Below are 18,499 nucleotides of genomic sequence, written 5' to 3'. Positions count from 1 at the left end.
ATCCTGGTCTTGAGACTGGGACACATAAGTTTCTGACCTGGATCTTGGCATGGAGATCTTGAGGCATAGTGGCTATGAATCCCAGGAGACTAAAGCAAGATCTCTGAGTTTAAGGTCAGCCTGGGGCAAAACAAGTCCCAGATCCAGGTGTGGTGGTGCACATCTTTAATCTGGGCCTCACCTTTAATTTAATTTTAAGAAGACCTTTAATCTGGGTCTTCTGCTGGAGACCTACATAGGGACATTGGAAGAAGATTTGCTCTTGCTCCTGCTTGCATTTACTTGCCAGCACATCTGTTGGATCTACTAGCTTTGTGGGACTGAGCAACTACTAGATCCTTGGACTTCCATTCACAGCTGACCATTGTTGGGGAGTTGGACTATAGACTGTCAGTCATCATAACAAATTCCCTTACTATATAGAGACTACTCCTAAGTTCTGTGACTCTAGGGAATCCTGACTAACACAGAGATCCAATCAGCATTTATACACCTCATTATTATTCCTCTTTTTGCTGGTTTGGATCTTGAGATAGGCACTTGCTATCTAGGCACAGGCCTGGAAGGCCTGAAACACATCAGTCCAGGCACTCTTTAAACTTCAGCTGATTCTCCTACCTCTGCCTCTGGTTTACTTGAGAAACTAAATCTTTTGCATTCAGACTCCATCTTAGAGAACCTGACCTAAGGTTGAACTCAAGTAAACTAATATGCCGGTGGTACCTAGCACCAGTTTCCAGGCTACCCCTCAACAAAACCTACATCCAACACCAGTTTCCAAGTTATTCCCCCAACAAATCTACACCTTCAGGTTACAAGCCTGCTCCTGGCACTTCACTTCCCAACAACCACCAATCAAGAGGCAAACAGGAGTTAAGTTAATGGTTTGGCTCCAGCACTAAAGGCCATAATGGCCCCCAGTCAGATGGATACCTGATAACTAAACAGCTCCTTCTGGCCTCTATAAATACTTAAAACTGCCCCCATCAGAGACGGTGGTGTGGCCCAAGCTTGAGCTTGAGTAGAGGCCCTAATTCGATTGCATCGAAGTCGGCTTCTTGATGGTCTTTTTGAGGTTCACGAACATTTCCTGGCACAACATACTGGGATTACACACAGGCACCACCATGCCCATCTTTTTATCTTCTAATCTAAAACAGTCCTTACTCCTTTTAACACCACGACCAAGGCAGCTTAACCATTTTTATTTTAGCTTATGGTTCCAGAGTGAGTCTATAATGGCAGGGCAGAGGCGGCAGGCCGAGGGCATGATGGAGTGATTTGTTGGGAGCTGGCATCACATTGCAGACACAAAGCTGAGAGCTCAAACTGTAAGTGGTGTGTGTCTTTAACCTCTCCGAGTCTGCCCCGGCTGCATACTTCTCCAGCCAGGCAGTACCTCTAAACCACTTCAAACAGCATTGGGAACTAGTGTTCAAACGGCCAAGACGAAGGGAAGTATTTCTCATTAAAATTACATCAATCTTTCGAATAATTTAAGTCCAAAGAACATCGCACATTCTGGATGGGTGGTTCTTTCCTCACGGCCACTCACCACGTTAACGCTTTTATTTCCTTTAAACTGGAAGGCTTGATTATACTTCCTCATAGGTGACAGTTACTTCATGTTGACAGTCACTAAGTCAAGAGGTGCATAAAGTAAGGTTGTCTCACAATTAGTGATGCTTAGGTTGATCACTGGGTAAGTGATTGCCAACTTTTCGCTGTAACTGTTTCTCCTCTGTGGGGTGTGATGCTTCATGCTTGTGATACCTCGACTATAAACAAACTCCCTTTCTCTTGACTTCAGTGTCTCGCTACGGCTTTGAGCATTCAGCCTTGGGTGGCCTGGAACTCGCTATACGCCTTCCGACTCAGATCCGCACGCCTCTACCTTCCCGTGGAACACAAGTTACCCGCCATTACTCCCAGCCCATTCCCGGTACTAAATCTCTTGCTCAACAGGGCTTCCCAGAGAGGCTCGCGAGTTTACGCCCCTGCGTAAGAACACCCACAACAGAGAACCACTCGCCTCTCCCACCACGAGGCGGAACTGACGTAAGACGAACCTGCCCTCTGCCCCTGGCGCAGCCCAGACACGTCACTTCCTAGACCACACCCACTCCGCCTTCGGAGGCCGCAATCCCGGGCTGCTTAGAGGACGGCGGGGATCACGTGACCCAGACGCCATTTCGCGAGAGTCTGCTCATCTCGCGAGATCTCGCTCGCCTTGTCTTTTCCTCCTGCCCGAGCCCGGCTTTTCTCCCCTCCCCCCCTCGCCGGCCGAGTTTTTCCTTTTCCGACGGAGTCTCGTCCTAGCGGAGAATCTCCCTGCTGCAGCTGCCCCTGCCGCCGCTCGCTCGCTTCCCCGACCCCTGCCCGCCGTCCCGCCCCCAGCCCCACCCAAGGTAACGCGCCTCTGAGGGAGAGGCAGGCCTCCTCGGGCCTCGGGCCTCGGGCTGGAGTTGAGGCGGAGGCCTCAGAGCGGGGCCCGGGCCGGGCAGTGTGGGGAGCCAGCGGCTCTCGCACCCCCAGCGGGTGGCCCTGGCCTGCGTGGGGGCTTCCGGGCCGAGGCGGCGAACGTGGCTGTCCTGGGGAGCCCGTCGGGTGGGGGAGACGCCCGCGCCGTTCCGACGGGGTCCTCTGTGAGGGTGCGGGGCTCCGCGGTTTCCATGGAAGCTGAGGTTTTGTGTTTCCCGGTCCGAAGTGATGGACGGAATTACGGCGGGCTGTGGCGTGCCGGCTGGCTTGTCCAGCCCGTCGGACGGGAAGGGTCTGCGGGGGTTCCAGGCTTCCGGTGGGCCGGAATGTTCCGGAGGTGGCCCTCGGAGGACCCGTATGTTTTGTTGGCGTACGCGTTAAGGGACTGCTCTGCTCTTGGGGACGGACGCTGAGCTGTGTTTGGCGGAAGGCAGGTTCCTGTGATGACCTCTGTGAGGAGTGTGTCCGTGTGGGTCACCGAAAACGTTTTCTCTGACTTCTGGAGTCGGTCTTTACCGTCGAACCATACACCGCCTTCCTATGATAGTTAAAGGAAAAGCAGTTTCCCTTTCTTTCTTTCCTTTTTTACTAGCATGCTTTTTGGGAGATCTTCTTGTGTGGGCTTTATCAGACATGTTTGCAGTCTTCAGAATCTGTTGCCTTGAAGTTTGAGCGTTAGGTGCATCTGAGTAAAGTAAAGAATGATGACGAATAAAGCTTCAGTTTTGTAAAAAATGATTGAATTAGGCGGGTCAGAAAGTTGTTTTTGTTTTTTTTGTAATTTGATATTTGACTCGAGTTATGGGCCTTCATTTTTCCTCAGATGTCAGAGGATCTGGCAAAACAGTTGGCTAGCTACAAAGCACAACTTCAGCAAGTAGAAGCTGCTCTGTCGGGCAATGGAGAAAATGAAGATCTCCTGAAACTGAAGAAGGATTTGCAAGTAAGTATAGGTGGACAGTTGTAGTTAATGTATTTGAAAATATTTGTCTTTTTCAAATTGTGCATTCAAAATTCATAGGCACTCAAAGCATCTGTGAGGAAGGTGCTCCCCCTTGTGTGTATGTATGCGTGTGTGTGTGTGTGTGTGTATACACACATATATGTATATATATACATACACACACAGATACGTGTGTGTGTATACATGCAGGTACTGAAGCTTCTAAAATTAGTTCCTCCATTTGGTTTACATCAGAATGAAGGAAACACTCACGGTTTTTGTAAATCTTGTGTGTGCTTATAGGATTTCATGAGAAGAAACCTTGCAACAGAATATGCTTTTATTTTAAAAGACTTGACAAGGAAACTTAGTTCAGAAGGTTACACTATTAAGGGAGGACTATACAGTCTGACTAAAATCCTTTTTAATGACAGAAAATTATCTGAAAATGAAATTCGGCCTTTTTTTTTCAAAGCTAATGGGGTATATACTTTTATTAAACTACATCATGAAAATGTGTTAAGAGATAACTTTCTGTCTGTATGGATGTTATATAGGTATTTGAACTTAAGACAAGGCTTTATAGTTGTTGAGTAGTTGTGGAAGTTGAAGTAATGTGAAAAAGAGATTAACTTTTCATAAAAAGTTTAGGAAGAACAAAACACCTAAGGGCATGAACTGGGGTTTCAGGACAAACTTAAATACCTGTTGCTTCTCAGAGCACCAGGTTAAGAAAAGTACCATTTATAATTTGTAAATATTGTATATGAAAACTTTGATTCTAAGAAAGTCTTTAAAATTCTGAACATCATACTTCAGTTTTCAGGGTGTTTTGATGATTTCTTGTTTATTCTATGTTTCATCTAAACAGTTATTCTCTTTATCTTCTTGATGAACATAAATATCATTAGATTTTGCCAGCTGTGTATGTACACCTTTAATCCCAGCACTCAGGAGGCAGAGGTAGGCAGAGCTGTTGAGTTCCAGGCCATCTAGGGATATATACCTTAGTATATATTTCAAAATGGACATTACACACAGACACACACAAATTTCCAATGTAACTTATTTGAATGGGCTTAATACGTTTGGGATTCTGAAAGATCTTACCTGTAGTTTAAAATGAGTTGGACTTTTTCAAACTCATGTTCTAGACTTACAGTAAGGTATATGTTATTTTTAAAAACAAAATAGTGAAGGATAATTTTACTTTGAATAATACTGTTCTTCAGTGTTTAGAAGCCTATGGAGTGCATGTGCCATTCATTATAGGTGTTTAGGAAACTCTTTCTCCTGCTCCCAGATTTTCTGTAAACTGTAAGCAATAACCCAGTGTTTGTTTCCTGCATGCTCATTTGATTTGTTCTCCTGTACCATGAGTGTGCATGAAGGTGAAGTGACAGAAACAAACTAACCTGCCTTATCTACCTCTTCTGACTTAAAAGTAGTCCTTTGTTTTCATTGAAGAAAAAAACACTTTTCTGTACTTCCTGGACAGTGGGAGAAGAGGTCTGTGTAGAAATGGTAGGGGGGAGTTGGGAGCCTAGTTTCAAACAATATTACTACCAGGTCTTTCTAAATGTTTCTAGGGTAAATTATCTTTGGAGTATGGAGTCAGCTATCTTGATATGTAATCTGTAATTGAAAGTATGATAGGGAGAAACCCTTGTGGTAGACACAGTGTTTACCTAAAAGGCTTACCTAGACCTCTCAGTTAATAATGATCTGGAGACTTGGAGATACAACTACTTAGAATATACAAGGCCCTATGGTTCAGTTTCCAGCACTGAAAAATAAAGTCAACAAAACACAAAAAGCAAATTGGGCAGCGGTAGTAGGTAAATCTCTATGGGTTTGAGGTCAACCTGGGCTACATAGAGTTCCAGGTTTCAATTTATTTAAAAAAAAAAAAGCAAAGTAGTAATGACTTTGAAGTCCTTTGTTTATGAAAGTATCTTCTTTTCTATAGACAGTTAGAATAGCAGCATGTGGTAGAGCTTGCCTCTGGTGGTGAACACGTGTCTGCTGTTCATGCCACAGACACTAGCTATAAGTAGCCATTGGGTAATTAAAATATGGCTAAGGTAACTGAGGAGCCAATTTTTAATTTTTTGTTTTATTAAATAAATTAACTAAATATTAAATAAATTGACTAAATATTGGATGATGCATATTTACAAACTTAAGTACTGACAATACCTTAAATAGTGGCAGTATAGAATGCTTTATTTGGCCAGTCTTCATTATTTTTTTTTTCTCTTACTCTATTATGAGAAATTGGTTTTGATTACTAGGTATGGTTTGAACTTAAAACTATTGGGAGATGGAAATCATTTCTTAAGTAAAATTACAGAAAGTATTTGAATATATGTTCCTGACCTAGTTGTTTGCATTGAGACTAGAGAGTGGCTTCTGTTTCCGTGTGGGTCTCACCTCCACCCACCTGCTCACTCCTTTGGGGGACATAGATGTACATCTTGTGCCACTATCATTTAAATCCTGTCTGATTAGATTGACTGTTCAGCCTGTTTCTGCATTTTTTTTAAAGGGGGACATCACCATAATGGCTTCTAATATCTTATATTTATTTTTCCAGTAAGGTTTCCATGTTTCTGTCCTTCATATAGATAATAAATTTAGGCAACAAATTAGTCTTTTGAAGTCCTAACTGCATTCTTTTTTGTTTTTTGACTTAGAAAAGAAAGTAGGTATAGTAAAATCAGGCTAGCTAGCTCGTTAGTTCCCTGGGCAGTCTATAGTAATCACAAAAATAGTCAATTTATTAGGCTGTATTGCTGAATAAACTGGTTCTAAAGGAGGCAGGGGTCAAGTCACTTGTCTCATATATTACAGTGGCTCTCTGCATCCCCGAAACGCCTTCCTTCAGTAAGCAGAGTGCTTGAGTGCACCCCCTTTGACCTGCTGATATGTAGATCACAACATCTGATGCTTCCTGGAATTGCCGATTACTGTAACTGCTGCCCATCTGTCAATGAAGGAGCAGTTTCAGAACTCAGACTTGGGGGAGGAAAAGTAATTAATGGTATGTACCTTCAAGAACCCCCTCATACATAAAATAGTTTTTCTAATACTTTGCTCCATATACACATGTGAAGACAAAAATTGAGAAGGTTCTTCATAAATTACTGGGAGGGACATGTAAGATTGACAGTTATAGGACATCAGGAGAAAATGCTCTGGATTTTGTTGTTTACAAGAAGGGCCATCTTGGCACAGGGCTTTGAAAATTATGCACAGCTTTTCAGGACTCTTTGAATGTGTTGTGTTAGGAATGTGGTGGGGAGATAATTCTGTCATATAAAAAAAAGGTTCTAAATCTGAGACTTCTTACAGACTGCATATTTGTGCTTTAAATACATGATCCCTGGAAGGAGATGTAAATATTAAGTGATAAAGACTGTGGGCTCCTGATCCAGGCCTATCGGCTTATATTCCTGGCTCTGAAGGTAGTTAACAGAACAAAAGTGGCTAGCTTACTATATTGTAGGAAACTGTCCTGCTTTATTTATATAGTTGTTTAATTAAAAAATATTTGAGGGCTACAGGTTTGACAGTATTGGGGCACTTGTTGGTTTGTACAGGATCCTAGTTCAGTCTTTAGTGTTGCAGAACTAATGAATGTAAAGCAGTGCATCACCTCCTGTGACTTAGAGAAGGGGAAAAATGGTGTCTACTTGGCAAAACTTTTTTTTAAATTAAATTTTCAACTCTAAGTCTAATTTGTTTTGTTCTCTTTTGATTCACAAAGCTGATCCTTCCGTATTTAATAATTTTTTTTAAGGTACAAATAACTAGTTTTTCAAAAGTAGCCAGGAAGATTTAGACTCTTTAGGAGAGGTAATATTTAACTTTTCTTGGCTACTGAACCAAAAGGACCATTACAAAATCTCAGTGTGTGCTCAAAGAAACTAAATAAGAGTTGGATTCTGCTATATTTGTCCCCAAACATAGAATAGAATGTTTTAAATGCAACATTGTGGGAAACCAGTAGGCAAGTTCTTTGAAAATTAGATAATGGACACTGTACATCTTCATTAGAGTAAGAAAGTAGCAAATAAGTAGTTAAGTACCTGTTTATATTTGTCAACTTCTAAACTATTGCTAATACACAATTGAGTCAAACTAATACACAGGCACTGCCTGCCTGTGAGTTACTTTTATTCTTTTCTTTAAAATGAAGCTGTGCTACTGTGCCTGATAGTAGGTGTAAGCTATTTTAAATCTAATGTGATGGTTCTCACTTAAATGGGGTGAAAATTACCAGTTTATTTATGTTTTTGAGTATTTTGACAGAAATGTGTATAAGTAGGAACTTTGTGTGTGTTATTGAAACTGTTTGCAGTGTCTGGGGTCTTTGTAGAAGAGGTACATTGGCCACACAGTTGAATATTTCTGCCAAGTAATGCCCTATAAAAGTGTAGTTGCATGAAATAACATGTGGTAGTTGTAAAACTGACCTTGAATCAAATTCAGTCTTATTTCTCATCTGTAGAGAAATCTGTTCAGTCACAAAGGCATTTAGAAGTCAGATGTGGCTGAAACTTGTCTACTTTTATTTCCAAGAGTATTTACAGTTAAGTTGAAGATGCCTATGTAGGTTTAAATCACTATTAGTATATAATGTTCCTATATGTGTCTATATGGGCATAGAAATACTATTCTCAGTTTCACTCAGAATTGTACATGGAATATGCATAACTGCTTTGTGATATAAGAACTATCATTAAAAACCAAAAGAAAGTAGTTGACAATATTAAATTACAAATGTTATGGCTTTTGTTTTCTTTTTTTAGGAAGTAATAGAACTGACCAAAGACCTTTTGTCAACTCAGCCTTCGGAAACTCTTACAAGTTCAGACAGTTTTGCTTCCACTCAGCCTACTCATTCATGGAAAGTAGGAGACAAGTGCATGGCCGTCTGGAGTGAAGATGGACAGTAAGTGTAGAGAACCACCCTCTAACTATAACATGAGTTAATAAGACACAATGGTAAGATGTTTCTATTCAGTTTGCACTACTCTGTTTTAATCTGTGTAGGTAAGGTGATTGTAGAACTAGTGTAATTGTTGGGTGGTTGTCATTAGCACAGCGTAACCTTAGGTTTAGTTTAAGTTTGGGGAGAAGAGTGGTTGGCTCCTAAAGAAAAGAAAGATGAATGGTTAGTATTCTCATTGCACTAAAGTTCATACATTGAAATGAATCATTTAGGAATTAGCTTTTCTCAGAGATTTAGTACAGTGAGTAGATGTGTTAGAGATATTTCTGGTAAATTTAAATTAGGACTTTTGATACCAGGTGCCTAACTTTAAACCTCTCATGTTATTTTTTTGCCAAAAGGGCCATTTGATTGCAGTTTATTTTAGAGACATGATAATTGTGTCACTGCAGTATAAGTCTTGTAGGCTGAGTACTAAATCTTTACTCACCTGCTTACAGCCATGATATCTTTACAGGTGTTACGAAGCGGAGATTGAAGAGATAGATGAAGAGAATGGCACAGCTGCAATCACCTTTGCTGTTTATGGCAATGCCGAAGTGACTCCATTGTTGAACCTCAAGCCTGTAGAAGAAGGAAGGAAGGCAAAAGAGGACAGTGGCAACAAACCCATGTCAAAGTGAGTGACTGTTGCCTGAGGTGGACAGACTCGCTGTGGGCAGACCCACAGACTTCTCATTCTTACCTTGTTCCTTTGAGTACTTGGTGTATAAGCTAGGGTCTGGCTAAAGTTAAAGTAACTGACTTTAACTTGAAACTTAGAGTTTCCCCCATTTGGGTATTTGAAGTAATCTACAAAGATAATTCATGTAGGCAGCATTGAGCAAAGTTATAATACTGTTTAACATTGATTTGAACAAGTACAACATCAGATCAATGTGTATGCCTAAGTAAAGTGGAGACTGTATTAATGCTTTCACATTAAAGAAAGATGCTGCTATTAAGAGCATCTACTGTGTTTTTGTAAGTCAGGTCCTAAGACTAAAGTACAGTGAAAACCATCTTGACTTGTTCCTGCTGAATCTATATTCAGAAAAGAGCACATAATTGAGGAGGTGTGTTTTAGGGCTAAGGATGCAGCTTAGTGTGGAGCCTTGCCTTAGTGTGGAGCCTTGCCTAACAAGTATGAACTGTCAGTACCCCCAAAGCGGGAGCATAGTCACCAGGAGACTTCCCTTAGGAAAATAACATCAGAACGAATGACTGAAACAAGAGTTAAACAATGAAAGCACTGTGACATTGGTTAGAAATATATTTTTGTCTGACTCTTCTCTAATTAATGTTGAATAAACTTAACATCTGCCTCATCTGTGAAGTAAAATGTATAACAGTTCTCACTGTTTAGTAAATGTCTCCTCTGAAGAGCACAGAAGGCACTTCTGATTTTAGAAGTAACAAAATTTTTTGGTAAAAGCTTGGGACCACAGGTCGATAAGACATAACAGGAGACAAAGTTCTGAGTCTGTGCTTTGTGTGAGCGCTTTGCGTGTGTTTGTGTGTCTGTGTGTGTGTGTGTGTGTGTGTGTGTGTGTGTTTCAAGACTGACTGATAAATGTGTTTCTGATTTTTGGAAAAGTTTCTAAAATGTACATAAATGTACTTGAATATTTAGAAAAATACCACTTCTTAAAATAACATTTAAACACCCTGATTAAGAAAATCATAAAACCTTGTTAGATCTAATTGCTTGCTTCACTCTGACTTTCTATATTAAAAAACAAACAACCCACCCCCATAAACCTGCCTCCATCTCCCAAGTAGTAGGATTATAGGTGTGTACTATCACGTGTATTGAATATTAACATTTCTGAAGTACAACCAGCAAAAGTTATACTTAAAGTCTTCGAAAGGTTTGATTTACTTTTTAGTAGACCTATGTGTGTGCACAGAAGTTTTTGTTGTCATTTTGGACAGAGTTCATGGTCTTGGCAATTGTGTTTTACCACTGAACTATATCTACCTTCTTTTTCTAAAAGAACGTTTCTTAATAGTACTCAGTGAGTGGCGTTGTTTATTTTACATTTGTTTATTGTGTAGATTGATGTGAACACTAAGGACTTGATTCTCCTGCCACCTTGTGGGCCCCATGGTTATCTCAGGTTATCTCATGGGCTTGGTGGCAAATTCCTTTACACGCTGAGCCATCTCTGCTCAGTCCTGTTTTTCTTTCTTTAAGATGGGGTCTGGTGTATCCTAGACTGGCCTCCAACCTGGCAAGGAGGACTTGAGCTTCTGACCCTCCTGCTTCCACCTGTGATTATAGCATGCTGTATACCACACCTAGATTTTGGCATTGATTTTTAATGAAAAGTTGTGTTCTCATTAATAAATTCGTATTTAAGTTTTGTTTTTTGCACCATTATAAGGAAGTCATCTTATAAATCTTAATAATTGACATTTACATCTGTTTTCCACACAGAAAAGAAATGATTGCCCAGCAACGTGAATATAAAAAGAAAAAAGCTTTGAAGAAAGCCCAGAGGATAAGAGAGCTTGAACAGGAGCGGGAGGACCAGAAGGTGAAGTGGCAGCAGTTCAACAACAGGGCTTACTCAAAAAACAAGAAGGGGCAGGTGGGTACACCCTCCTCACTTTGTCGGTCTGAAGATGCAGCTGCCAGTAAAAGAATTTCAAAATGAAAAAAGGAGGTGTAGATTTTCCAAAGGACATTATTTTAACCAATTCTTGATATATAATCCTTATCAGTAGTCATTAGGCACTTTTTGCAATAAAACTGGCTTATATAAGGAATTGTAAGACTGTTTGGTCCCTTCAGAGTTCTTAGAAAATAGACTGAGCTCTGCTTTGTTAGCATAGTTTTATTTTGGGAATCTACTTAAAAAAGCTTTGAAGTCCTTGATCTGCTTTGATGGGTAGAAAATAATTCAGATATTCAAAATACAGATGACCTGATGCTCACACATAGTTGAGCTATAGAGTGGACCTTATTGATGTGGTTGCCATCGCTGTGTACCACAGCAGGTCTCACAGTACACCCCTTACAGCCAGAAAGCTGTTCATCCCACAATAGATAGATAGCTCACGCTTTAAATGACAAATAAGCTTTCTATTAGTGATATGTAGTGCTATTTTCTACAAAATATTTTTGTAAACATTGAAACATGAATATGTTAACATTAAAGTTTTGTTAGATTATGTTAGAGGTTTATTTTTTGAAACTGATCAGAAATGGTTTTGATTTTGTTTCTAGGTAAAGAGGAGTATTTTTGCTTCGCCAGAAAGTGTGACGGGCAAAGTTGGAGTAGGAACTTGTGGAATTGCCGACAAGCCCATGACACAGTATCAAGATACATCTAAATACAATGTCAGGCATTTGATGCCTCAATAATCAGAAAAACTGTTGGATTTCATCTCTGCAGGGCTTTACATTTACCTTTTTATCCTTATATTTTTCTAAAGGTAAATTATTTGTTAGAGGAGTAAGGAAGATATGTTGTTGTCATTGTTTGGCTTTGGTAGAATGAAACTTGAAGACATTTGATAACTGCTATCATTTAACCTTTCATTACGACTTACCACAGCTTCCTCAGTATGTTGAACAAGGCAACTTTTCTAGGTAAATGCTGCTTAAATCAGCATTTAGATGACTTACGAACTCCAAGCTCCATTTAACTGATATTGTGTAGACAGTTTATAAGTCCTGACTTGGAATTTTCAGATGCTTTGCACTTGACATATTCCAACAGTTCATTGGAACATCGAGGCAAAATGCCAGCCTGCTAACGAGAGCTTCTTCAGTTTTACAACCTGGCCATTGTCCAGACAAGCCTGAGTATAGGTTAATTTATAAACGGCAAAGTTTATTTTGAGGTTTTTTTCCTTGAATTACTTGTTTCCTGGGCCTATTAGGTCACCTCTACAATTGACTCACCTTGTATTTTTTGTCATTGAGTTTGAATTTTATATTAAAAACAAACAAACAAACAAACCATGTTTAGGATGTGCTCCCCTTCTCTGGTGTTTATTTGGTGTTTGTATTGTTTTTTCCTTTGTTGACTTTTCACTTGTGGTAGTGGTACCATTTGGGACGTGTACTGTTTCTATGGGAAAACAGAAGCTGATGTACAGCCCTGTGTACAGTGTAGATACTATTTTTGTAAAAATCCAAGGCTAAATTAATGAACAAGAGTACTCAATGTTTCATGATTAAATTTTCCTGTATTTCTTGTGCATTAATCTGACCATAATTTCCCTGTATATTATGTTCATGTAGCTGAGTTTGTAATTTTTATTAACGAGATCAAGTTGCCAGCATTCGTTGGCATAAGTGAAGCACCACAGTTATCCCAAGTTGAGTTTAAGCCAAAACAAAGGTAGAAAAAAGGTCTTCCTGTTAATTGGAAGAAGATAATTTTTAGAGTGTGTGTTAATTTCAGTTTTGTATGTTTAACTTTAATAAATAAAGTGTTTTTAAAATCTTCAGTGTGTTAACAAGGGGTGGAGTCTGTAGCTGCCAGCTTTGATGTAGTGGGCCTTGGACTTCGGCACAGCTACCATGGAAGAGAGTGTGGAGCCTGCTAAACGGTTCATACATCCTGAAGAGTTCCTTCATTGGGTATAAGACATGGAGTCATAAAGGATTAATTAGTAGGCATGTATGAGATTATTTGTAAATTTTGTCTTGGTAAACTGAAATTTTTAGGACAGTGGTGAGGTAAACTCTTTTCCTTCAGGGTTTTTTTCATAAATATGTAAGACAAGAAAGGCACAGGTCACATAGAAAAAGGGTTACTGGGCTGCTGAGGTGAGTGTCCACCTAAGGTGCTTAAGGCATGGAGACCCTACTACCAGAGGCTGGCAGGGTAGAGGGTAGTAAACCTGAGAACTCCTAAGTGAGAAAGTCAGTCTTCTTGCTGTTTTAACAGATGTCTTAAATAGCCCAACAATAGTTGCAAGGAAATCCTTAGATGAAAAGGTAGTAGCAAGTCACTTGGTGTAATTGTGTCCCTCTCTCCCCCTCCCCCTTCAAAACAATGAGTTGCTACCATGGGTTTTTTTTTTTTGGGGGGGGGGGTTGTGTTTGTTTGTTTGTTTGTTTGTTGTTTTTTGGGTTTTTTTGGTATGTTAGAACAGTACTTGAGTTGGTGCTTTATTGGCAGTTCTCTTGTGGCTGAGACCACCCTGCCTTAACCTATGGGCATTCTTTCTGTGTATTTTCCTTAAGGGCTTTGTCTTAGTAAAGGGGAATAGAAATGATTGTACATTTGTTCTGAAAATAAGTACAACAGCCCTTGGTCAGATCTAGAGATGTGGCCCTTTGGGATATCCTGGTGTTAAGTTGATGATGTTGGTTTCTTTGAACTAAATTGAAAAGACTAGAACCAGACTGCTCACTGTCTCCTGATTCACCACTTACTAGCTGTGTGTAATTTCTAATTTTCCTCAAAAATTGAGCTAGTATGTTTTAAGATGGACAGTATCTGACATGAGTCACTTGAGGGATGTCTGCCATTTACTCTGGAATGATGGTGAGTGTCCGATTTATTTAAACAGCATTGTATAATACTGCTACTGAAATGCTATCAATTAATTCCTGGGTTTTAATCTTTACACTAGAACGTACTTAATGGGAACTGGTAAAATTTATAATAAAAACTAAAGAATTCCTGTCTGGGTCTTATCCCAGACTTACCCAGACCTTGGTAAGTCTGCTAGAAACACTGCTGGTGATTCTGGTGTATATCCTAAACTGAAAACTCTGCTGTAGATTAAAGATAAAGTAGCTTTGATTTCTAGGGGGAAAAGTGTATTTAGTGGTGTTTGTGTTAATCTGTGAAGATTAAGCATCAAACCAAAAAGCAACAAATTATTCTAAGTCAGATTTAAACGTACTTGTCAAGGATGTGTCCATCTGTATTCAGTGTGGTCTGATTTTAATGTTGAACATTCAGCTTATTTCTCTTTAAAAATACTCATTAGGTAACAAAGGACAGATGACTTTCTTATGACTTGTGTCAATTTTAGAATTTACAGCCAGACCTTTCAGAGATGACAAATATGTTGTAAACTAGCTAAAATTTTACTCAAAAAGTTTGATTTGGCTTTTTGCCTAGCTTGGATAGTAACAAATGAAAAAGTATGCTTAAACTAACACGATTTTATATGTTTAAAACTTTTACAGAAGTTCATCAAGTCAGTTTAGTAATTTATAAATCCAACAGTAAATACAAACATTCTTTGTATCTAAGGGTTTTAAGTTGCAAATTAAACTGAGTTTTTACTGCAGTGAGGAGAGAATGCACAACAGGGAATTCAGTAGTTTTAACAAGAAACTTAATTCCTGAGTCCCCTTTCCTGTCATTTTAAAAAACAGGCTTAGACAGACGTGATTTTGAAATAGATACTACATATAGATGGGACGTTATAAAAATTTAGTTTAGCCAAAGTGTTCAATAAAGACAGTTTTCTGTGAGGGTTTCCAGTTGACCTCTCAGCTTATATATTTATGAAAGTGGTTCTTTCCTGGCTCAATTCTGAGAATAGTAGGTCTGTAGTGGTTGACAACTTAAAATTAGCTAAGAATACCAAATCTTAGATCTTAATCATTTAGTTCCCACAATAAACATTGGTAGCTAGCTTGTATGTATGCACCTTAACAGTTAATTGTATGAACCCAGTGTAAGTCACTGGAATATTTGGTTTATAAAATATTTAGTTCAAAAGGTGTTTCCTAAATTATTCTTTTAAGAATATAGCTAAATGAGCTGTGGTTGAACTAATTAGGAAGGTGTTTTAAAAGCTGCTTTTTCAACTTAGGGCCCAAAGTCATGACTATCATTTTTGCTGGTTCAATTCCCCTTTCTTGGTAAAAATTGATGTGTACTCCCACCTGCCCCTTTCAAGCTCTGTATTTATGAAATTTTTTAAATGCAGTGAATTTCTGACCCAAAAGAAAGAATTCAGACTTGGAGGAAACATTTGACTCTTATATCCTGGAAATCTACAGTTGAATCCCAAGATTTGCAGCTAGGCTGGTCTTTTATAGATGCTAATTGTTCAGTTTTTTATCAGAAGTAGCAGGAAGTAGTAGTAGTAGTGCACCTCTTAACTCCAGCCAGCACTTGGGAGGCAGAGACTGTAAATTTAAGGTCAGCGTGGTCTACAGAGTGAGTTCCAGGACAGCCAGGGCTATACAGAGAACCCTGTCGTGGGGGTAGGGGAGGGGCGTGGTTGCAGGAAAGAATACTACATCCCTTTGGTTTGGCCTTGCATTTGTTCCTCCAAAAGCAGTTAGGATTGTTTGACACTATCCATTTATAACCTCAGTTGTTTTTTTTTACGTGTCTTAGAAACACTGCGGCTTGTGCAACATTTTAAAACAATGCTTTTTTGTGCCTGTTATGAACACCTAATATCCCAGTTACTGCCTCAAGCAGTGTAATTTTTAAGCACTCTACATGGTAATGAAAAAAACCCTCCAAAGTGAAGTTTGTTGGCTGGTATCTTTGTTGAGGCAAGGTACCATGAATGTAGCCCAGGCTGGTCTCATGCTCACTGTTATCGCAGAAAAATGACTTAATCTTCCTGTCACCTCTCAGGAGCTGTGATTATAGGCCTGCATCATCCCACCCAGTTTATGGGATGCTGGGGATAAAGCCCAGTGATGTGTACTTGCCAGGCAAGCATTTTACCCAGTCCAGTTGGAATGTTTGTGAAAGTGTAGTTTTTTACTTAAGACGTAAGTTACGACCTAAAAGGGTAAAACAACCAAGTAAACTCGTCTGGTAGTAAATACCCTTGTAGCTGCACAAGTACTCTGGTGTGCTTGGTAGAAGAACATTTCTGAAGCTTATGGAAAAGCCTTAGCTTCAACCCCTAGCATCACAAGACAAGGAAGGCAGACCTGGTGCATAGGCCAAGAAGACAGTTTGATAGTCGAACACAACACTAAGCTAAGCACAGTCATGCAGTGGTCATTATCACTGTATAATGTACTCAGCCTCGGGTTAGGTTTTAAAAAACAACAGGTGACCACTAAACAGTTTATCTTCTGTAGCCTTTCCTTTAAGAAGTCCGTGAGACAGGCCAGGTAAAGTGGAGTCTACGATCACATCTATTTGGAAGTTGAGGTGGGTCATTTGAACTTTTAATACAAGTTCAAGTTTTATGTGTAGGAACCAGTATTTAAGAAATGGGACTTTTTGGTAAAACAGCCCAAATAAAATTTGAAATTAGAGATGGAGAAAATAGTGATGTAAATCATTTTTAAAAGTGTGTGTGGGGGGTGGGGAGTTGTAGTTAGGGCTGGAAAGATGGTATTTCCTTTGCAAGCATAGGGACCCAAGTTCAGATTTAAACCAGGGAGTCAGGCATGGTGGCACATATTTAATCAACCTCTGGGAGGCAGAGCTCTTGAGTTTTGGGCCACTCTGTTTGATAGCAAATGACAAATTAAAAAAAAAAAAAAACAAAAAAACAGTAAAACTAAGCAGTAGGTTGGAGAAGATGGTTGAACTGTTAGGAACACTGGATGTTCTTCCAGACAGTTCAAGTCCCAACATCGTCATGGTAGTTCAAGATGGCCTGTAACTGCTCTGCATAATCTAATGCCTTTTTCTGGCCTCTGGGCATCAGGCATATATATGCAGACATACATGCAAGGAAATGATTATTTATATATATATATAATATATATATAAATATATATATGCGTGTGTGTGTGTGTGTGTGTAATCCCAGCACCAAGGAGTGGGAGACTGGAGGATCCCTGAGGCTTGCTAGGTAACAAGCCTTCTAAGTTCCAGGCCTGTGATGGGCCAGTCTTCAGAGTAGAGACAGATGGTGCCTAAATGATGCCCAGAGTTGTGTGGCTCACACACACAGGTGCACACACACACACACAGGCACACGATTACCTCTTGCTTTTCTTTAAGCCCTTTGAAAGCATGGAAGTAATTTACATGTATCTGTTTAAACCCTGATATTTTAGGACTGAGACAGTAAATTAGTAACTAGTAGGAAGCAGGCTCCATGGAGAAATAGGTCACTTGCCCCAGGGTCTGTCACATGTTGGGATTGAGGGTAAAATGGAAAGTGGTATTAGTTTGGTTTTATCTTGGGATTTTTCTTTAGGTGGGACGGTAAAAGGGAAAGAGAGTGGCTTTCAAGGGAAAGGGGGAAAATTTGAGTATCAATCATTCCTCAGGATATATGAGCCAAGAAACCTTTGGGTTAAGGGCTCTGCCTCAATTCTCAGCTTTAAAAAAATTGGTGTAATTCAAAAGACAATTGCCATGAAGACTTGGAAAAAATAAACTACCTTTTCCCTCTATAGCTATTACCTCTACTAACCAGAAACTGAGTCAAAATGACTTTGTCAGGCTACTTTAGTATATAAACAGGCATGGGAATTACCTGTGCCTCTTCATACAAGAACATAGGTAGAGGCAGGCCTTTCTTTACATCTGAGGCCAGCCAGTCTTAACAATACAGGCATCAGAATACCCTAAATAAGGTCAATGAGGTAGTGAGAACAGATGGGCTTCATTGCACATAGTGGCTGAAGAGATTCCCAAGAGATGTTTGTGATGCTTGAAAGCAATTACCAGTTGTCAACACGGAACTACTACAGTCAGATTGGACTGAACTAGGGTAAATATTTGTTAAATTTTACAATAGGAATGGTAGCTGAAATTCATACTGCTATTCTAATTTCTGATATAAAAGCAAAATACATTTAGGAGGTAGTTACCTAAAGACGTGGGCACTCAAGTAATTTTACCTTCACAGAGGGTACTGAGCAGGTATCTCTTATTTGGTTTTATTTCTTGGATAACTAGTCTTTAAGCCAACCTATCTTTTAGAGAGTTAATATTTAAATCACACAATCTACCCGTATCCTCCTTCCCCAAGAGCAAGCCTGAGGAAGGAGTAGTGTTAGAACATCTAGTTGATGTGCAGGTTTGTAATAAAGGCTTGCAACCCATCATCCTGTATAAACACAAAATGGCAGCATATAGTTTGCCTGAATGATGTTCCAAATTTCAGTCCTGGGCCAAGATGACATCAGTCAACACCATGGGAACAGAAGAAAGAAG

At 39.6% G+C, this 18,499-nt stretch overlaps 1 protein-coding gene across 5 annotated transcripts; it reads left to right on the top strand.

The window, feature by feature from the left end:
* Positions 1–2,161: 2,161 nt before the first annotated feature.
* Positions 2,162–12,884, top strand: Smndc1 (survival motor neuron domain containing 1). Of its 5 annotated transcripts, none has more exons than XM_034504170.2 (6): positions 2,162–2,408; positions 3,305–3,424; positions 8,239–8,381; positions 8,899–9,060; positions 10,861–11,014; positions 11,653–12,884. In XM_034504170.2, the coding sequence occupies exons 2-6, from the start codon at positions 3,305–3,307 to the stop codon at positions 11,788–11,790; spliced, it is 717 nt and encodes a 238-aa protein (XP_034360061.1). In that variant the 5' UTR covers positions 2,162–2,408; the 3' UTR covers positions 11,791–12,884. The 5 variants fall into 5 exon arrangements, with proteins under 5 accessions (XP_034360061.1, XP_076780403.1, XP_076780385.1 ...); XM_076924288.1 differs by lacking the exon at positions 2,162–2,408 and adding an exon at positions 2,536–2,911; XM_076924270.1 differs by lacking the exon at positions 2,162–2,408 and adding an exon at positions 2,536–2,933.
* Positions 12,885–18,499: the final 5,615 nt, after the last annotated feature.

The sequence above is a fragment of the Arvicanthis niloticus genome, chromosome 1 (assembly GCF_011762505.2).
Source record: "Arvicanthis niloticus isolate mArvNil1 chromosome 1, mArvNil1.pat.X, whole genome shotgun sequence".
NCBI lineage: Eukaryota > Metazoa > Chordata > Mammalia > Rodentia > Muridae > Arvicanthis > Arvicanthis niloticus.
This window is presented reverse-complemented; position numbering and strand designations above follow the sequence as displayed.